Below are 22,085 nucleotides of genomic sequence, written 5' to 3'. Positions count from 1 at the left end.
TGACATTCTTTTTAAGGATCTGTAAATGAAAAGAGGATGAAAACCACTGTATTAGGATATAAGAAGTTGAATGAAGGATCCAGAAAAACCCCAACTAAGTGATTTAGTGTCCTGAGCAAAATTCTGCTAGCTCATAGAATAGAATTTTTATTAAAGTCCCATATTTTAGATTAGGATGGAATTCTGTAACACTTCCAACTAGCTTGATATTGAAGGACCAAGGGGCATCTATTGATAAATCAACAAGCCAGTTTTAGAACGGTGATGTGTTTTATACAAAAGGAATCTAACTCCGCTATAATTTGAGTTTTAAGTTAATGAGCTAGACCAGGGGTCGGCAACGTTTGGCACGCGGCTCGCCAGGGTAAGCACCCTGGCGGGCCGGGCCAGTTTATTTACCTGCTGACGCGGCAGGTTCGGACGATCGCGGCCCCCACTGGCCGCGGTTCGCCGTCCCGGGCCAATGGGGGCAGCGGGAAGCCGTGGCCAGCACATCCCTCGCCCGTGCCTCTTCCCGCTGCCCCTACTGGCCGAACCTGCCGCGTCAGCAGGTAAATAAACTGGCCCGGCCCGCCAGGGTGCTTACCCTGGCGAGCCGCGTGCCAAACGTTGCTGACCCGAGCTAGACCTAAGCATATTTTACCCATATTAACCATAAACTATGTTTGATGTACTTGTCATTAAATGTTGGCTAATGAGATGAGAATTACCGTAGACAGGCCATCTTCAGAGAGGAGGTCGCTTAATTCTAGGCCTCTCCTAAAAGTTGCAGAAAACTGTGGGCTCAAAGGACTGTCTTGGCCAAGTCACAAGGTCTAGGCATTTTTTTAAAAATTCAGCCTGAAAAGAATAATGAGGGAGAATAAACAGTGAACCAAACACCAGGAACACCAAATTTTGAAGAATGATAGCAAAGAAGTTGAAATCAATTGTATCAAACTACAGGTAAATCAGGTGAAATAAAAATGTATAAGCTCCTAGATTTAGCAACCATTACACTTGTCACGCTGTTTGCAGTGGCTCATGACCGTGAGTGCCAACCTCAGGGTAGAATGTCCAAAAAGCTAGGCAGAAACCTCAAACTGGTTGAATTTTCTATAATTAGATGTTACTGAATTGGTGACAAGTGTGTGAACTCCTAAAGCACTGTAACAGTTTTACCATGGAGTCACAGACAGTCCCCTTGGGCTTTCCAGTCCATCTTGCAAACCAGGCAAGCTGGACTATGTGATAAATGGTTATGTTACACCAAAAATCCCAACAATATTCAGCTTACTTCCAGTCCCAAAGGACCAGTCACTTACCCCAAGACAATGCCTGTAGCCAATACTGTAATAAACTAAGTAGCTAAAGCTTTATTAACAAAGAAAAGAAATAAGAGTTATTTACAAGGTTAGAACAGGAAACACGCACACACAAATGAACAACGAGGAGTCCGGTGGCACCTTAAAGACTAACAGATTTATTTGGGCATAAGCTTTCGTGGGTAAAAAAAACCCACTTCTTCAGATGCATGGAGTGAAAATTACAGACACGGGCATAAATATACTGGCACATGAAGAGAAGGGAGTTAGCTTACAAGTGGAGAACCAATGTTGAAGGCCAATTCAGTCAAGGTGGATGTGGTCCACTCCCAATAATTGATGAGGAGGTGTCAATACCAAGAGAGGGAAAATTGCTTTTGTAGTGAGCCAGCCACTCCTAGTCCCTATTCAAGCCCAAATTAATGGTGTTAAGTTTGCAAATAAATTGTAGCTCCACAGTTTCTCTTTGAAGACTGTTTCTGAAGGTTTTTTTGTTGAAGGATGGCTACTTTTAAATCAGTTATTGAATGTCCAGGGAGATTGAAGTGTTCTACTACTGGCTTTTGTATGTTACCATTCCTGATGTCTGATTTGTGTCCATTCATTCTTTTACGTAGAGACTGTCCGCTTTGGCCAATGTACATGACAGAGGGGCATTGCTGGCACATGATGGCATATATCCCATTAGTAGATATACAGGTGAATGAGCCCCTGATGGTGTGGCTGATTGGGTTGGGTCCTGTGATGGTGTCGCTAGAGTAGATGTGGGGACAGAGTAGGCAATGGGACTTGTTACAGGGATTGGTTCCTGGGTTAGTGTTTCTGTGGTGTGGTGTGTAGTTGCTGGTGAGTATTTGCTTCAGGTTGGGGGGCTGTCTGTAAGCAAGGACTGGCCTGCCTCCCAAGGTTTGTGAGAGCGAGGGATCGTTTTCCAGGATAGGTTGTAGATCGTTGATGATGATCTGGAGAGGTTTTAACTGGGGGCTGTACGTGATGGCCAATGGTGTTCTGTTATTTTCCTTGTTGGGCCTGTCCTGTAGGAGGTGACTTCTGGGTACCCGTCTCGCTCTGTCAGTCTGTTTCATCACTTCCCCAGGTGGGTATTGTAATGTCATCAATGTAGTGCAAGTAGAGGAGGAGTGCTAGGGGACGATACAAACTAACACGGCTACCCCTCTGATACTTGACATGCAAATGAGTTAGTCTTAGATATAAAAGGTAATATAAGCTTCCATAATAAACAGCTCAATACTTCCTTTAGGGCTGACGCATGCCAAGCAGCATGGGGATCTCTTGCTTATGTTTAGGAATCTTTGCTCCTTAGAGTCTAGACAGCATGAAGAGACCAGTTTCTCCTTGTCAGGATTTTTATGCCCCCTCACCTCAGAATCCAATCTGATGGGATGGGTTCGTGTATAGGTCCCCCTTTCTTGGAGTGAGTCAGGAATACAATCACCAAAGTCTCTGTCCACTGATGCTACACAATGCCTCATTTGCCTTCAGTGGGGCATTTTGTGTGCAGGGCGAATACTTTACCTTAGTTCTGCTTTTCCTGTTTGGTGAGTTACATAATTACAGAAATTTACAATGCAAACATTCAATATAACTTTATACCATGGGATACAGATATTATAGGATTAATATATGCAGCATTCTAAATACAAACACATTCTTGTAACACTAATATCTATTTTAACTATACTAACCCCACACGTAAGCCAGACTGGTTTTCAACTATGCGTTTATCAGTGTTCAGTGAGGCTCTGGGCCTTTGTGCCTGCCAGCATCACAGTGTTGTTAAAAATGCATTTTAAAGGTATCTGATTAAAGAAGTGTCTCTCAGTTGTCTGAATTTAACTTCAGTTGATAACTCCATTGAGTTTATCATCAAACAAATTGTAAAAGGTGGCTAACAATTCCAGACTTAGATATGATATCAGTCAGCATGGGCTCAAATGTAGATGACCTCTTACAGCAGCTCCATGGTCACAAGGCTACTAACTGTTATTACCAAGCACCTGAAAACCGCATCTTTCCAGCAGCACTGTCTGTAGAGTAATGTCTAGTTATTGGAAACAGCAAGATTTTATGCGTTTAGCTAGGATAGGTTATCAAACTATAGAAAATGAGCTACAAGCTGTCAAATCCAAACCATAGACTAAATAGGTTGCATGATTAATTCCAAAACAGAAATTTAATTATAATATATCTAGCACTTTACATAAGAACGGCCATACTGGGTCAGACCAAAGGTCCATTTAGCCCAGTATACTGTCTGCCAACAGTGGCCAATGCCAGGTGCCCCAGAGGGAATGAACAGAACAGGTAATCGAGTGATCCATTCCGTTGCCCATTCCCAGCTTATGGCAAACAGGCTAGGGACACTGTCCCTGCCCATCCTGGTTAATAGGCATTGATGGACCTATCATCCATGAATTTACCTAGTTCTTTTTTGAACCCTGTTATAGTCTTGGCCTTCACAACAGCCTCTGGCAAGGAGTTCCAAAGGTTCACTGAGTTCTGTGAAAAAATACTTCCCTTTGTTTGTTTTAAACCTGATGCCTATTAATTTTATTTGGTGGCCCCTAGTCTTTGTGTAATGAGAAAGAGTAAATAACACTTTCTTATTTACTTTCTCCACACCAGTCATGATTTTATAGACCTCTATCATATTCCCCCTTAGTCGTCTCTTTTCCAAGCTGAAAAGTCCCAGTCTTATTAATCTCTCCTCATATGGCAGCCATTCCATACCCCTAATCATTTTTGATGCCCTTTTCTGAACCCTTTCCAATTCCAATATATCTTTTTTGAGAAGGGGCGACCACATCTGCACACAGTATTCAAGATGTGGGCGTACTATGGATTTATATAGAGGCAATATGATATTTTCTGTCTTATCTGTCCCTTTCTTAATGATTCCCAACACACTCTTCGCTTTTTTGACTGCTGCTGCACATTGAGTGGATGTTTTCAGAGAACTGTCCACAATGACTCCAAGATCTTTTTTGAGTGGTCACACACAATTTAGACCCCATCATTTCATATGTATAGTTGGGACTATGTTTTCCAATGTGCATTACTTTGCATTTACAGCTTATTATAAAATATTATTTATATTAGTGAGGATGTTAATAATCATCATATTTTAGGGTTAGTAGAAGAGAAATTCTAATTGTTATTCCCACCTCTGGATTTCCTTGTTTGTCAATTCTTGTGCTTGTTTCTTAGACCATAAGCTCTTCAAGAAAGGGAGTGCCTTTAGTTTTGTGTTGTACAGTGTCAGCACTAAGGGCTGTAGTGCTTAGTGAAGATGCTACCTATGCTGATAGGAGAGCTTCTCCCATTAGCATAGGTACTCCACCTCCCCGAGAGATTTTAGCTGTGTCGACGGGAGAAACTCTTCTGTCCACATAGTACTGTCTACACCATGAGTTCAGTTGGCATATCTGTGTTGCTCAGGGAGCTGGATATCCACACCCAGGAGCAACATAGTTATACCAACATACGTTTGTAGTGTAGAACAGGGCTGTATAAATAAGCTGTGAAGTAAAGTTCATTCTAGTTATTAAAGATTTGCCTGCTTGTCTACGTTTCACGTTTGTCTGTTTTGTAAGGTACGTTTTTGTTTTTGTTTTTGTTTTTAAACAGAGCCAAGATTTCCTTTTGCACATGCCTCTTGGAAACAGTGGATCACAGCAGGAATCTGTAGGAGGAGGGAGAATAACTGTTGGAGCACAGACAGTACCCTCTGCAGATCTCAGTAATTCCTCTCCTTCTGATGTAGCGTGTAACTGTGAGGCCTGTAATGAGCGCAGGTGAGACTTGCAGCGAACTTAGTAATATTGCAACTTATTCATATCTGCTCACATTTTGCTTATTAAAATAAAATTTGTTGTAATTCAGTGGTAATTCTATTAATTGGTTTTCTAATCTAATTTAGTTGGTGGATAGGCACTCTGTTTTTACTGAAGTGCATCTTTGAAATAATGTAGTGGTACAATAACCTTAGTTTGTATGCTATGTTAACCTTTCTGGCATTGTTGCAGAGAAATTTCAGCAGAGACTGAACGTGAATCTCAGCAGCTTCAAAATTACTGGTCAGAAGTAAGATACATGGTCCGATGTGTATATCGCCAAGCTGGCACCCCATTGGCAGATGATCAAGACCAATCCCTGGTACCAGATAAAGAGGGAATGAAGGAGTTGGTGGATAGGTATAAAAAAAATTTATAGAATTTTCTTATGTAGATTAGTACTGTTCCTCCAGTTTAAGGGGTCTTTATTATGAAGCTGCAAATAATTCAGAATCACTGATTTCTTTAATAGAAGTGTATTTATCACCTCTTAATCTGTGGCCATACTTTTTAAAATCATCAATCTCTTACGTGTCCAAATATTCAGAATTCGTCATTGGAATGAGGAATCAGAGCAATTTTAACTAAAACTCCTGCATAAATATATTGAACATTGGCTTGAATGTATCATATGAAATTATTAAACTCTGATTTACTAGTCTGCAAGAGGGCTATTGATGCATAAATTATGGATATGTCCTAAAAATTCATCTCTTCAAAAGAACATGAGAAGATTAATATTAAAAGCTGACATACTAGTCTCAGCTGACATTTCCATACATGATACTTTGTCCTTATTTAGTGTATTGGATTAGAATGAACAGTGGTGGATTCTTATAACCACGGTGACAGCTAAAGTATTACTTCATTCAAAAAAAAAAGAAATTAGTACATACCAGTGGATTATTTGAAAATTGAGGAAAATTGAGATTTGTAGACACTTAAAAATTAGTTGCATATTTGGAATGGGAATCCTTTTTTAGTATGATGTAGAGAAGATTAGCTTAATGTCATCACTGAATATTCATGCTATTGAAGATAACAACAATTTGAGTGTCTTTAAACTGCCCCAATATATTGGGTAACTATCTGAATTTCTTAGCCTCGCTGGAAATGTGAATCCTAGAATAGAATACTGGTCTACTGAACATTTAAAATATTAGTGGGTCAGCTCTCCTGGTACCTGAATGACAGTAGAACTATGAGTAAGAGCTTCTGGCTGAAACTAAGGGCTTGTCTTCACTACTGCTGCAATCAATGCAGCAGGGGTCGATTTAGCGGGTCTAGTGAAGACCTGCTAAATCGACGGCAGAGCACTCTCTGGTCAACCCTGGTACTCCAGCTCTCTGAGAAGGGTAAGCGAAGTCGACCGGAGAGCGTCTCCTGTCAACGCAGCACAGTGAAGACACTGCGGTAGGTTGACCTAAGCTATGTCGACTCCAGCTATGTTATATACGTAGCTGGAGGAGAGTAATTTAGGTTGACTTTCCCCAGTAGTGAAGACAATCCCTAAATTCTGGCAAGATAGGTGTGATGGTGGGTAGAGAAATGTTTTGAAGGACTTCACCATCAATTGATACCATTCTGGGAGAGTTCAAATGTCATGCAGTCTGTCTCATTCTGGAATCATGATTGCTCTGGGATGCCCAAATGATCTTTGACTATAATTGTCTGGTCAAGAGACTTTGGCTCTTTCTGTTAATTACAGCTTGCCATGGTGATCCACTTGCTTATCATCTCTGTTCTTAATCTGTCAGTTTTTTGTTGGATCAGACTTGCTGTCAAACAGTGGATTGCTGTTTCAATGTCTGCTTCTGCTTCTATTGTGTGAGACTATCCTCTGGGTTTGAACACATTTGTTCAATTATATTGCAAGAAAATATCACTATTAGTCATGCCTTGTTTGTCATACCTTTCAGATTTTCATACCTTTCAGATTTTAAACTAGAGAACGTTAAAGGTGGTATAGTTGTGACTCACAATTTTTTTTCTTTGATTAAATATGCATTATATGTGTGTTTATATAAATTAAGTTTCTTTTTAGCAGAGGACATTTTGGAATTGCAGGATGTACCATGTGACACTTCTTATGTAACCGCAAATGTTACTTCCATAAGTTTATTTTACATTTGAGGCATGGGGGTGGGGAACTAGTATTTAAGGTGGAATTATCCTTCTCAAGCTGAAAGAGTTGGAAACCACAGTTCAAAACTATGATGATGCCCTAGAACTACATTATCTATATTTCCCTCTTTTTGCTCTTAACCTTTGGCAGTGTGAGAGACAGGAGTCCCAAGATGAGACTCGAATCTCAGGTTTTCCATAAGCCAAGTATATTGTAGTGTGAGCCCAGTAATAATATAAATGTTTTTATAGCACTGTACAAACACTAACTATTCAAAATGTTCTACAACATATGAGATGAAGGTACAGTAGGTAAGCATATTACCCCAATTTGTAAATACAGGAGAGGGTAGCTAAATTGCCAGAGTCCATGCAATGAGCTGAGCAGAGCCAGATTTAGGATTCAGGAATTCCTGGCTCATAGTTGCATGCTCAATCTGCTGGTCCATCTTAAATACATGTATATCCCCAATTACCATAGTTTCTGAGTACCTCACAATGTAGTTATCCTCAGAAGTTCGAGAAGTACTGTTATCTCTTTTATCCATTTGAGAAACTGAGGCACAGAGAGACTAAGTGACTTGCCCAAGGTTACACAAGAAATCTATTGCAGAGCAGGGAATTGGACCCAGGTCTCAAAGTCCTAGGTTAGTTCCCTGACCCCTAGACCATCCTTCCTCTAGAATACTCTCCTAGGAATATTTAGGAGACAGTGAGCATTAAACACTATTTTGATTGTGAATTTTTGGTCACAATTATTATTCCAAAAATGCAGGCTTTGTGAAAGAGATCCTTATCAGCTTTATCAACGGTTGGAACAGCAAGCTAGAGAATACGTGCTTGAAATGAAGGTTCGTCTGCTCAGGCACTTGTCGCTGGGATCTAAAGTTGCATCAACATTATCAATACCAGGCCCACCGCAGGCACATCAGTTCATCTCACTCCTTCTTGAGGAATACAGTGCACTCTGTCAGGCAGCATGTACAATCAGCACCTTTCTTGTCACTCTGGTAAGATACAAAAAAAATTCCTGTGTGCTATTGATCTGTAGAGATAATACAAATTTGTAAGAAGTCGTGTTGTGAGTTCTTTCACAATCCTTTTGCAGATTGCAGAGTATAAGCTTTTGTGTGTTTGGGTGGGAGAGTGGGGAATACACTTAACTTCTATGTCCTCATTTTGAAATCTAGTCTGGGACATTTTTAACAAAACAGTTCATTCATAAATGGGTGAAATTGTCAAAACTGTCCGTTTGCGAGGGGCAGGGTGACCTTCTACATCATCTGAATGATCAAGAGGAAGCTATTAAACAAGTACTGCAAATGGTTAATGGGACTGACTAGTTTCAAAACAAAACTTTAGAGGAGTCTGTTCAGTTGCCATATTTTGAATTATTTTATTTTAGACAGCCCCATATCTAGGATGGGTAGAATATTACACTAGTCAGCTTCAGTGATGTCTTAAGAAAAGTATTATGAAAGCTTTAATGCCCTTTCAGCTGCATTAATTCAGGTATTTTGATTCTACATATTTTCTTTTCTCTTCCCTGATCATCAAAGACGCTTGCTTGAGAAGACTATCTCTTGCTTAGGAATTAATCTGCTCCTGTTACTTATTACAACCAAAGTCGTCATTTTCTTCGATATAATCCTTTGCTACCAACCAATTCTGTTGTCACACTTCAGGTTATGTTGACAGGTAGAGAACAAGCAGCAGGCAAAGGTCTACCAGAAGAGAAGAGAAGAGAAATACAGAAAATATAAGTAGTAGAAACAGTTATTTCTAATGTTTTTTTCACTTTTCTTTGAGGACTTAGGTCTTTACAGCCTTTTTGTTATGCTGTACTCCCTTATTTCTTTTCATACTATGTACATGCTGAAGACTGCAAAGGGAATTTTGACAGAGTAGAGTTTGATTTTGCTGTAGATGGGCTGGAGAGGTGTGGGACAGAGTTATAGAAAGGAATGAAATGGGCAGTAAGTGGTAGACAAAAGGAAAGAAATATAGAAGGGGATGGTGTTCAGACCTCTTGGGTGATTTAAAAAAAATAGTGAAGAAGAAAAGGTTCTCAAAGAGAAAAGGAGATGCATAGAATGAAATATTCAAAGAAAAAACATAATTTATTTGTGTTCAGATATACAAAAATATATGATAGTAGACTGTTTCCTGCCCTCCCTGGTCTGTGCTCGCTATTTTCTCATCTTCTTTCCCTGCCCTTAGACATGATGCACTTTTATTAGAAATAATTCATTACCACCCATTCATTGGCATATTCCTGTAGTAGTCAAGTCTTAGAATTTCTCTCTTGAGAGGATGGTTCTTAAAGTTACTGAGTTGCTTTACTGTTTAAAAACATACTTGACTGCAGAACAGATTTATTGCAGTATGAAAATTAAATTGATGCAACTGAAACTAGACAGTTTTTATTTTACTTTCTAAGAATCCACTAATTTTGTACACTGGTTGTCAAGAACATATAGCTAATCAGGAATTTGATGTTTTCATGTTTAGCCACTCTCCTTTCCTCCTTTTTCTGGTCTCTACTGTGGACCAGTAGTAGTAAAGTCGACATATGTAAGAGATCAAATTGACAAGAAATAAAGACTTGAACTCTCCAACCTATCAGTTTTTGCCCTACTGAAGCGGAAAGGATACTTCATTCTCCAAAGAGTTTGAGTGGATATGGTATTTTTACACTAACCCCTTCCTTATGTGTGATTGGTTCAGCAGTTCAGTCAGTATTGAGAACAGCCATTGTTCCTCTAATAGGCTTCAGCATTCAGAAATTGAACTATAAACTGTAGTAAGAACACAGGATATTGTTCCTGTGGTGGCTTTTTATATAGATTTCTTGGGTTGCTACAAGGCCTTTTCCTTAGGCACGCTAATATTTAAAGCTTGGAAGCTGAGATTTAACCGCAGAGAAAAAGCGTAAGGAAGTGGTCTCATCTAGCTTTTTCAGTGCACATGAATGCATTTTGTTAAGACTCTACTGCACTGTTTGAGATCTAGAGAAATCCTTTTAGCCTCAAATACACACGAGTGGCTAGATCATCATATTGTAAACTTCGTAATTCAGTCTTCCACTTGGCTAAGGTCCAACCTTTGTGTGTAGCCTGCAGTATGATGGCAGGAAGAGGCTTGAACCTCCATCCATGTGGACTTAATTTCTTAGTGAAATTATGACTGATTTTCCTTCCTTTCAAAGGAGTCCAGCTCTTTGGAGAGGTTCAAGAACAAGCATTAAAGCCTTTTTGCCCCACCAGGGGATGAGACACCATACCAAGATCAAGATGGAGAGACTGTGGTCAGTACAGAAAAGTCCCTCAATCCCCAATTTAGAGGTCTAAAAGAAAAACTTGCCTGATACTTTCTGTAGGCAGTACAGAACCTGATCAACTGAACTAGGGATGTAAGCCTTCTAAAGAAGTTTTGTCAGTTTTGTTCTCCTCAGACCTATGGAACCTACCAGAAGGCTCACTTGTTTTCAGGATAATCAGGCTAAAATTTAAGTTTTATTAGTAATGTGTAGGAACTAAAATCTTTTAAACCATTTATCATCCAAAGCAAGGGAGTACATTGCTTCATTGTACACCTCAGGAGTGGAGAGGCTATAATTATGTACAGATGAGTGTTTTCCATTGTTTTCTTTGAGCAGTGCTAGCCGGACTAGGAGTGTTTGATACTGAGGTCTGACTTGGAATACATAACTCCTGTCAAAGTTTGAGATCTATAAAATAAGATGACTCTGTCCTATGCGACGCTTGTATTACTGATTACTCAAAGCCATAGTGCAGGAGATTTACTTGCTGGTGTGACAGCCAGAATGCCTTCATTTAATTTTGCTGAGTGTGGGGTCTGGTGACAGAAGACAGACACTTGTGTTTGTTCCATAAATGAAACACTTGCTGAATTGATGGTTAGGGGATCTCTCATAGAGGGTCTACTGTTCAGATGTCAAAACTGAATTACTATAACCATAGATGTTAACTCTTCTGTTTAGAAGTACCTCAAGGTTGGAAATGGGTAGATGGTTGATAGTCCAGAAACCAAGATGCACATTTAGTATGCTAGACAGATGAGTAAGTAGATTATTGCTTGCTTCAGGAAGAACATTTCTGAGTAACCATACTTAGAAAGGACAACTTTTTCAGTGTTTTACTTAAACCTTGTGGGAAAAGCAGAACTTACTAGGAGAGAGGTATCTCCTGCTAGACATGGTAAAGAAGAACCTAACATTGATCAGGGATAGCAAATCAAAACCCCTGGAAAGGTCTGGCTAACATGATATACTCTGTCTATTGAGATAGAAATTGAACTGTGAATTTGTGGAAGGCCTTTCAACAAGATAGTACCTTCTTCTGATTCCCCCCCCCCCCCCCCTTTCCTATTCCCTGACTATTCAGAAAGATGATGGAAAAAAAGCTAGAGTGACTTTTAGAAGTCAGTGACGGTCCTGATTCATAGATCAGTGGCAAAATAATATATTTGTTAATGTTAAAACTGGCTAAGGTCTAAGCTGAATAACCCATCATCTGGGCTGGTGGGTTTAAAAGGTTACTAGCTAAAGAAGTTTTCTTTCTGGCATCTGAAGAGTTCTTTAGAAATATGTTAGATTTATAGAAAATTTAAATATTTTTAATAGGAAAATGAACACTTGAAGAAATTTCAGGTGACTTGGGAATTGCACAATAAGCATCTATTTGAAAATCTGGTATTTTCTGAGCCACTTCTGCAGAACAGCTTGCCAACACTGGTGTCACAGCTAAGGTAAAGTGTCTTTCAATATATCTATCTACACACACATTAAGTAAAGAGAATAATAGTTTACATAGTATCTGTAACAAAATAGTTAGATACTTTTGATAAGACTAATGGTAAAACTGTAACTTCTTTTTTTAAAAGAATTGGATTCTGTGATTATTTTTTTTCACTAAGCAAACCACTGAAATATCTCTTCACATTCCTCACAAACTACTTTAAGATGAGGCGTGATGAAAACATCTGTTCAGTTGGTGCACTTGCATGTAAATTGGGTTTTTCTTTTCTTTACTGCATGTTTATTTAGAATCTTTAGCTGGTCTACTACTGTAGGTACACTGAAAAACACAAACCTTACAAATGTAGAGCTCAATCCTGCAAAGGTTCACCCTTGAGAATGGTACATATTACTATGATTGGATCCATGAGTGACTTCACAGTATATCCCTGGTGGTAAGTGCTAGCAGAATTAGGCTCTCATAAGCAACCCTCAGATGATGATATCTTTAGCAGTGGCCTACATGCCATACTAGAACAATTACTAATCATTTGCCACTATCCTAAACAGACACACCAAAAAACATAAAACAAATTAATGGTCATAACATATTAATATTAAACAAAAGCAATCAAATGGACAAAACCCTATTAAACGCAGGTTTCTAAAACATTGCTGCTGCTCCTGAGTTTTGCTTTCATAGAGGCCTTTAAAAATGAGTTACTTAGTCTATGCACCTGTTGTTTGTATGTGAAATTGGTGGTGTACTCTAGGAAATGCAGTAGCATGTTTGAGTAATAGTTCTGATAGATTTGTAAAATCATGCGTTTTGACCCAAATATGCTAGGAATATTTACTATCTGTCTTGGATCCCATACAATTGAAAGATTAAACTCTCTCTTTTTAGTAACTATTGCCCTACATTTGTCTTAAACAAATAAATTTGTTTTAAGTATGTAAATGCTAAGTATTGTATTATAACTCCTGATTTTATACAGGTATAAATACTGCAGAATTGCCAATGGAAAATGTTAAATCATGAGTTGGCCTTCAGAAATGAAAATTTCGAGAAAATACGTTTTGGGAGTTTTATTTGCCTTTTGGTTTTTGAACCAGTGTAGGGTTCATTGGGGTTAAATTTTCATGTTCTTCTCTACAATCACGAAGGCTAGAAACTTGCTATTTTATATAGGGGGGTGAGATTCTCTAGAATTACCATTACTTCAGGAGCCAGGGCATTAAGAAAAAAATAAATTTTGTGAGTATCATGATAAAATCATGAGAATTGGCAACACTGATAACTGGTAGAATTTTAAGCACCATTGAACATTCCATATAGTTAATCTATATTCTTGATGCATTTTTACGTCTTCATGATTTTTGGTATGTAGAAATTATCTCCTAAAAAGACTATAGCTGAGGTTTGTATAAAAAATAAACAACTTGAGATCTTGGGTGAAATGAAGTTAGTGGCTTTGGTTTAATACTGGACAATAGTTGTTTGCCATTCACTTTGTTCTTAGTTATTTTAGATTCTGTATGTAGCACTGAGAAATTTCTTATAGTTGTTGCCAGATGGTGGTAGGCAGTATTACATAGCAGGTAGAACAGAGAACTAGGTATGAAGTCCTGGCCCCATTAAAGTAAATGGCAAAAACCTGTGACCCTCACTGTGACCAGGATTTCATCCTAGGAGTCGAGATGCCTGGTTCTGACACTAACTTTTTGAGAAGCCCTGGGCAAGTCACTTAACCTCTTTGCCTTAGTTCACTGATTGGTAAAACTTGACTGAGTGGCATGGCTGCCACGAGTCTTGGTTTATATTTGGAGGAACTCAAAGACCTTTGTAATGAAATGCACGTTAGAAGTGTGTAACATACTATAATCTCTACTTTACTTGATTCTGAGACCAAGGTTCAGGATGCTGACTTGGTAGTTTGAGGATGCTTGCAATGATGATGTATGGCAGACCTCAAAGGAATAAGCAGGAATAAAACTACTGATTCCACAGTAGTAGGGGAGCAGGAAAGCCTCTGTCATCCATTCCTGAAACTTCCCCTCTGAAGGAGAAGTGTCTTTTAACCTACCAATCTTAGAACAAATGCTGCCTCTAATAGGTAGGAAGTGAGTTTACTCCTGAGGGAATTCTGTGCCAAAAAAACCACAAAAATTCTGCACACTATTTTAAAATTCTGCAAATTTTATTTGTAATAAATAAATGCAGAGGCTCCAGCATGGCAGTGGAAAGCACAGGCCAATTACTGCACAGAGGTGGGCGATCACCCTGCAGGTCTTCATCCTCCCCCTCCCCCCGGGACATGGACTCAGCAGTGAAGATGCATCAGACCCTGACACAGCGCAAGGGCCAGGCCAACCCCAGAAACACCCGGGGCCTTGCCCCTCTATGCCAAGCACACTAGATGTAGGCAGGTTTCAGAGTAGCAGGTTCAGCCCAGCAGGAGCCAAGTGTGGAGGGACTGAATGTGGAGAGATGCAGATGTGGGGTGATAGGGTTCTGTGTGAGGCAGTCTGGGTATGGCCAGCTTGGTGGGGAGTCCAGGTGTGGGGGGATCTGGATGAACAGGGGCTCATGGGGGGGGATTCTGGGTTCAGAGACCATGTGACTCTGCAGGGGGGGTTCAGGTGAAGGTAGTTGGGGCTCTGCAGGGGGGTCTGAGTGTGGAGGGCTCAGCTGGAGGGAGGGTCCAGGTGCTGGCTTGGTGGGGCTCAGTGGGATGGGGATCTGGGTGTGGTGGGCTTGTCAGGGTGGTCTGGGTGGGGGGGGATCAAGTGCAGGGGGTGGTCTGGGTGCAGGGGTGGGGTCCGGATGCAGAATCATAGAATATCAGGGTTGGAAGGGACTTCAGGAGGTCATCTAGTCCAACCCCCGGCTCAAAGCAGGACCAATTCCCAACTAAATCATCCCAGCTAGGGCTTTGTCAAGCCTGACCTTAAAAACCTCCCAGGAAGGAGATTCCACCATCTCCCTAGGTAACCCATTCCAGAGGGTGAGGCTTGTCAGGGCGTGGGTTCAGGGGCTTGGTGGGGGGTTCTGGGTGTTAGGGGGTGAGGCTTGGCGGGGTGATCTGGTTTTGAGGCAGGTCTGGATGCACAGGGGTTGGGTGGACGGGGGAAGCAGCTACCCGTAGAGTGAACCCCTCCCCTATGGCTGAGGAGCAATGGGGGCAGAAGGGGGGTGGGTGGTGGTGCGGAGCTTCCTGTAGCCGGAGAGGTTTCTGGGGGTGGGTCTGACACAGCCCTGGCCACTCCTTGTAAAGCAAAAGGAAGTCCCATCCTCCCCAGCCCAGCTGGGATAAGCAAGGTAGGAGCCACTGGCTGAGGCATCCCCAGCCCTGCCCCCCTTCCCCCCCAGCGATTTAGCTCTCCGCTGGCTGCTCCGGGCGCCTGAAACAAAGCATGTGTGCTGTTGGGGAGCGACGGCATGACCGTTCTTGTGGCTTCCCTTTGCTTCCCAGTCAGAAAGTCATTTTGCTGTGGGGAAGCAAAAAAGTCTGCGGGGGACATGAATTCTGTGCATGTGCAGTGGCACAAAATTCCCGCAGGAGTATGAGTTACTGTGTGTAACCAAGTTATGCAATAGCTTGATTTTATGTCTGTTTCCCCAAGTGGAGGCCCAACAGCCCTAGCTATTAAATAATTAGTGTCATCCTTAATCATTGTGCTGATTAACGCTTCACCAGACCTGGGTATGTCTTTGCTATCCAGCTCTTTGGTAGATGGTCATCTGTACTTAACGCATATGTGGTTCAGGCAGATCGGTATATCAAGCAATAAAGCTGGGTGAATAAATGTCTCAGTTGCGATGACCCCAGGTTTGCTATGGAAATGTTGCGCTTCTTATGTACTCACTACTATTGCTTACACTGGATACAGAACATCAAGAGTGAGTTGTTGTCAGACCTTTATGTTAAAAATACAGATAAACATGTTTTGGGGAACTAGTGGCCAAATAGCTTCTGTGTCAGTTACTGTAGTTACATTAATGACCTAAAGCCTTTTTTTAATCCTAAAACTATTTTAAGATTTAGTTGGGGTTGGTCCTGCTTTGAGCAGGGGGTTTGACTAGATGACCTCCTGAGGTCTCTTCCAACCATAATCATCTATGATTCTAAGTGGTGGTGTATATCAGAAAGGTTAGTGGACACCAGTGAATCATTTTGATTATTAGGTGCATGCCTCTGCCTCTATTTCATACTCTAAAAATTGCTATTTAAACTTTTAGGCTTGGAACAACACACGATTCCTGTAGTGAAGATATGTATAGTACCTTGCTACAAAGGTATCATCAATTGGAACAGGAGATGGGTCAAGTGGCTGAAGCCTGGCTTGAATGCCAGAAAAAAATAGATGATTATGTAGATGAACAGGTAAGGACCATGTAAGATATTGCCTGCCTTGCAGTAAATGTAAAACATATGAAGTTATATACTGCATACATGTACTCCAAAAATCCTGACCTTTCGTCAAGGTATTATAATAACTGTGGAATACAGGTGCTGATGAAAATGAATTATTACTTAGTCTGAATTCCTGTAGCATACACATGATACATTGGTGTATTTTAATTACTACTTTTGTATAAGAAAAAATTGTCTTTATAAGATGAGTTTTGTTAATTTAAAAACTTAATCCCCGTGTCTTATGTACATTGTCAGTAAAGTTACTCATTTCTGCTTAGTTAACAACCACTACAGTCCACTGTGGGATGTTGCAAGAAAGTCTGTTAGCAGTGTCTTTGTTAATGTCTTGCATAAAATTTTGAGGATAGTTTCAAAGCATCTGAAGAAAATTCTTGTTGCCAAACTCTGCCACCAGTATAGCTTGCATCCTAGGTATACTAAACGTGAAAAATCACCATTTTGTTAAAGAAAAGTAGACACAGCAAATAATGAACATTTGCTAGTGTTTATAAGAACCAGACAGAAGTAACTGTCTTCACAGTAGTTGCCTATCTGAGTTTACCTTATTTGAATTCCCTTGTAATATTCATGTACTAACAATGAATACAAATGGTTAAAGGCTGTATTGCATCTTTGTTTTATAAAGTATAATTATAGGCATCAGAAGAGAAGCTCTTGAGGGGGGACAGTGGAACCCATTTTTGCATGTGTAAATGACAGTGTCTGTTCTAAAATCCCCAGTCTTCCTGGGGCTTGAGAGGTGTAGGTCTTTGCAGGATCAATTTATAAGCAGGAAATAAGCACATGTTATAGTAGCCATCATCTGATATAAAGTGTTGAGCATGTGTCTGAGTGCAGACTTCGACCAGTCTCTTGCAATTAGACACATGAGAAAATGCTACAGAGATACAGTGCAGTTTTGGGAGCTATCCACTAGATTGTGTAATGGAAACGGGAAGCATTCTGGACTCCTGTTTTTTTGGTGTGTGTGCGGGGGAGGACCACCAATAGGTGAGCCTCCTAGGAAAGAGTGGATTTTTTTCTTTAAAAGAGCAATTTATAAACAAGACATTGCTTGCTTCAAATGGTCCTGCCATTGGGAGCATGAGTGAATGGTTAAAAGAGGTGAACTGGACCTCCCTCCATGAAGAGATCAGTACACTGGCATCACAGTCAGAGAGAAGGACCCTTTGCTGACACAAGAGGCTGAGACAAGGAAACTGTTGAATTGCCACCAATTATTTAGCTGTATAAATGGAGCAAGAACCAGAAGCGAACTCCAGTAAGTGAAAACAAGCACTTTCTTATGGTAAAATGAGCTCTCTTTAAAATTAAATAAATAAAAAGCTGTGATTGGGCAGAAGCTATGCTATGCTTTTATAGTTTCTAAATATATGGGGTGTTCAGAGTCCATATGTAAGGAATATCTGAGGGGAGAAGGATCACTGAGATGGTCTCCACAAATCTGGAAGGCAAGGCAGAAGAAATTGTGTCAATAAGGACAATGCTCCTGTTGAAGAAGATGCACAGAGCAAGCAACAAAACAAAAAAAAATCCAAGAATTTTACGAATATCAATTTTGCTATGCTGCAACTAGACTTTGCACCCTTTTCATCTCGGATATGTTGGTGAAAATGGTCAGAAGTAGAGTTACAGGTTAGAACAAGTCGCCTGGTAGCATGTATACAACATTTTAAAATAGCACTAGGAAAAATAAGAAATGCGTGTTGCTGTTGAGGAATTAAACTGAACCAGCATATCTAAAATCCACATTGGAGCGACAGATGCTACCTACTATTAAGGCCTCATAGAATTTGTAGGCATGAGAAAAGCTCGGCAAAGTCCTTCTACAACATCTTCCAATATCTTTGTGAATAAAAACCTCTTGACAGATTTACTCAAGGTATTAGCCAAGCAAAATACAATACAGGTAAAGAGTCACAAGTTAGATAATATAAAATCAGTGTAGTTAAAAAAACAAACAAACAGATGTCATGTAAATAAAAGAATGTAGGGGAAGCAGTGATTACAGTAAGAGACACTTTAAAAAAATAAATAAATAGATTTAAAAAAAGTGGGGTGGGCAGATGCCCAAGAGAACAAGTTCCTGACACCCTGGGCATCGCTACAGCAAAAATATCCATCACCTTCTGACTTTTGGGCCTGGTCCACACTAACCCCCCACTTCGGACTAAGGTATGCAAATTCAGCTACGTTAATAACGTAGCTGAATTCGAAGTACCTTAGTCCGAATTTACCGCGGGTCCAGACACGGCAGGCAGGCTCCCCCGTCGATGCCGCGTACTCCTCTTGCCGAGCTGGAGTACTGGCGTCGACGGCGAGCACTTCCGGGATTGATTTATCATGTCTAGACAAGACGCGCTAAATCGATCCCAGAAGATCGATTGCCTGCCGCCGAACCAGGAAGTAAGTGTAGACGTACCCAAAGTGTAGCACTGGAAAGGTGGGCCTGTCAGAGCAGTTACTCCTCAGGAAAAGACTAACAGACCATCTCAAATATGTCCAGGTTTCTTCCCACAAACAGATTTAAAGATGATCCTGTTGACTTCTGAAGTTAATCTGTTATGCTATCAGCAGCTGGTATAAAGAACATTTAAAAGTCCTAAAAAGGAATTACAGCCTGTGATCCTCATTTATTTAATGAAGTAACATTATTCTGGAAGCAGAGCTTCTTTTTCTTTAATGATTAAATTCTCACAGAAACACCAAAAGCAGTTTCAGGCTATTATGGTATGATTAATTTGCATACTGAAGTATTCAAAGGCTAATGACTCTGAAGTAGCCTTTATGCCATTGCTTTAAGAACATGAATATGAGGATGTCTGGTAGTACTAGTGCTAATGTGCATTTGTCATACTTTGCAATCTTTATCCATTTGAAATATCATATTAGTTTGTGAGAGTCCCTATACTTAAAGGCCTAGATTTTGTCTTTAAGAACTCAGTCCTTGTATAGAGAGGAGTGTGGAATCTAACCATGCCAGGAAGAACACTGGAGAAATTATCCCTGTCTGAGGCACAATCACAGGACTGCTGCTTGCATATGAGGTCCTGGTAATCTGCTCAATCTTGTATGCCAGCCGGGCTCCACAGAAGGGGACAGTGCAAAGTGAAGGGGACAGAATAATGACCCCACTCCCTTCCCACCCCTCTTCACTAGCTTGCTCCCATGGAGAGGAAAAATACAGCAATTATTGTCGAGATGCAAAGGTGTGTAGGGGAGGCTTCTTGCTTGTCCATCCACTCCTTTGTGCCTAAGCGAGGGCATCTTACAGTCTTGCCCAAAACAGTGACTACAGTAGAGTGAAATGACTTCTCAAACTAGTAGAGATTAAATGCATCCACTATAGTGTTGTGGTTGCAAAGCACTGTACAAATGTGAATGGTTGATCCACACAGCACCCATGTAAGGTAGGTGAATAAATATTTTTTTTAGGTGCCTAGATTTAGCAGTGATAGGCGCTACTTGAAGGGATGGATAAGTAGGTAGAATAACTGATTACAGAACTTAAGTGACTGTCTATGTCCTCAAAACAGTCAGTAGCAGAGCCAGGAATAGATCTTGAGCATTCCTGATTTTTGTACATTTTAATCTCTCTGAAAAGTGGTACAAAGGATGGTCCATAAGTGTTCATGCTAACTATTTCTCTTCACCATTTAAAAGCATTACATGACTTACAGTATTGCTTTTAGTGTAAACTAACATATTCCCTTCAGAACAAGGGAATTCAAAATTGAATAGTATTAATCCAAATTACATTTGATATCAGCATCAAAGAGCAAAATCATGCTAAGTGACGTTCAAATTCAAGTGTTGAGGTGTAGTGGGGATAGTTCAGCATGATATTTCCTGAGTGAAACAATACTCCTATTGTAATCTTTTAAACTCATGTTCATGTTTGAATTCTATGTTCATTCCTTGAAATATTAATTTAAGGTAATATTACAAACTGAGGGTTACAACATGAGCTGCTAATAATAAATTCTGGTTCATTTGCTGCAAATTTTGTTCCATAAATATGTAACCTCTGAAAGGTTTTGAATTTCTAGTACTTATATGCTAAGTGTAAGTGTTGAAAGAAACCTGGATAGGTGCTTTCCCTTACCTACTGAACCAGTTCTTTCAAATTGATTTGGGAAACAGATGGAGAAACTCTGTTTTTGTACTTCACTGTTCAAAAATTTACTGTATATAGTATTGTATGCATGTTGGTCCCAGGATACTAGAGACAAGGTGGGTGAGGCATTAGTCAAATAAAAGATAACTTCTGTTGCCAGGAGATAAGCTCTTCTTCAGGTCTGGGCGCTCTCTCCCCAACAGAAGGTGGTCCGGTAAAAGATATTATCTCACCCACCTGTGTCTCAAACATTTATGGATTTTTCTTTATTTGTTTTATGTTTGTAGCATTGTTTGTTAACTCTAAAAAGTGTACTCTTCAAAGACAAAATGTAATCTGATTTTAATAGTGCTTTTCCAGTAATGTGCCCCAAGGTGCGCTATAATTAATAAAAAGTATCTTGCTGAGTTAGTTAAACCATAGGCAAGAAGTACATTTTAAGCTCAACCTTAAACACTGATAGTCTAGATCATTACATGTGAATGGCTATAATTTTAAACTTGATCCTTTCTTTTTGTATAATCTTACAAAAAAGAAAAGTCCCGTTTCAGTAACAAATATTCTTCTATGATTGAATGATGAGCTCTAGGTCTGTGGAACACCACAAGATTTGCTCTTGACCTTGAGCATATATCTGGGACTTGCCAGAAGTCCTGCATTGCTAGAGCTTCACACATGGATCAGGAGATGAGATATTGGATATCTGTTGCAGAACACTTTAAATGTTATCAAAATTTTGTATATAGTATAAAATGGAGCTTAATGTCAGTGTAAAGACTTAACTGGAGTGTGGAGGGTGCAAGAGGGGGAAGATTGCCAAAATTATTTTATATTTGCTTAGAGTTAAAATACAGTGGCTTTACTAATGAAGTAAGAACAGCACTTGGATAAGATAGAATTTATCTTTAATAAGCAACAGAGGGTCCTGTGGCACCTTTTAAGACTAACAGAAGTATTGGAGCTTTCGTGGGTGAATGTTCACTTCATCAGACGCAATATAAATATATCTTTAATATAACTTTAATAACTTACTTAACTTACTTTTTAATTACACAAGATTCTTGTGAGTTTTCTGAAATAAACATGGACAGGGTAAATAAAATAAAATTTGATGGTGACCTAACAAATAGTGTAGTATTTTCATGTTTAAACCAATACATTTCCTTATATCCTGTTTTAGATGGCAATGAAAACAAAACAGCGCATGCTAAAAGAAGACTGGGAATTTTTTAAACAGAGACGTTTTATTGAAGAGCAGGTAGGATTATGGTGTTTTAGTAATTTGAATATTTTCTGTATTCTATGAGAGACAGACACTTGCAGCTGAAAGAGTAATCTGTATATTGCACTAACCATATGTGCTCTAATTCTTCAACCCTATGCCTAGAGCTCACTTGGATAAATGGGAGTTAAGCACAGATCAGCTACAGAATTGGGCCCCCACGTTTTTTCTAAACTTTAAGGGTAATTGAGTTTGTTACTACA

At 39.8% G+C, this 22,085-nt stretch overlaps 1 protein-coding gene across 1 annotated transcript in view; it reads left to right on the top strand.

The window, feature by feature from the left end:
- Positions 1-22,085, top strand: part of FAM193A (family with sequence similarity 193 member A) — a 97,245-nt gene that overhangs the window by 45,540 nt on the left and 29,620 nt on the right. The window contains exons 4-9 of the mRNA XM_065404727.1: positions 4,953-5,119; positions 5,351-5,518; positions 8,058-8,292; positions 11,928-12,052; positions 16,285-16,429; positions 21,781-21,858. Of these exons, the coding sequence (XP_065260799.1) occupies positions 4,953-5,119; positions 5,351-5,518; positions 8,058-8,292; positions 11,928-12,052; positions 16,285-16,429; positions 21,781-21,858 (918 nt within the window). The remainder of the gene's footprint in view (positions 1-4,952; positions 5,120-5,350; positions 5,519-8,057; positions 8,293-11,927; positions 12,053-16,284; positions 16,430-21,780; positions 21,859-22,085) is intronic.

Source organism: Emys orbicularis, chromosome 5, assembly GCF_028017835.1.
Source record: "Emys orbicularis isolate rEmyOrb1 chromosome 5, rEmyOrb1.hap1, whole genome shotgun sequence".
NCBI classification, from domain to species: domain Eukaryota; kingdom Metazoa; phylum Chordata; order Testudines; family Emydidae; genus Emys; species Emys orbicularis.
This window is presented reverse-complemented; position numbering and strand designations above follow the sequence as displayed.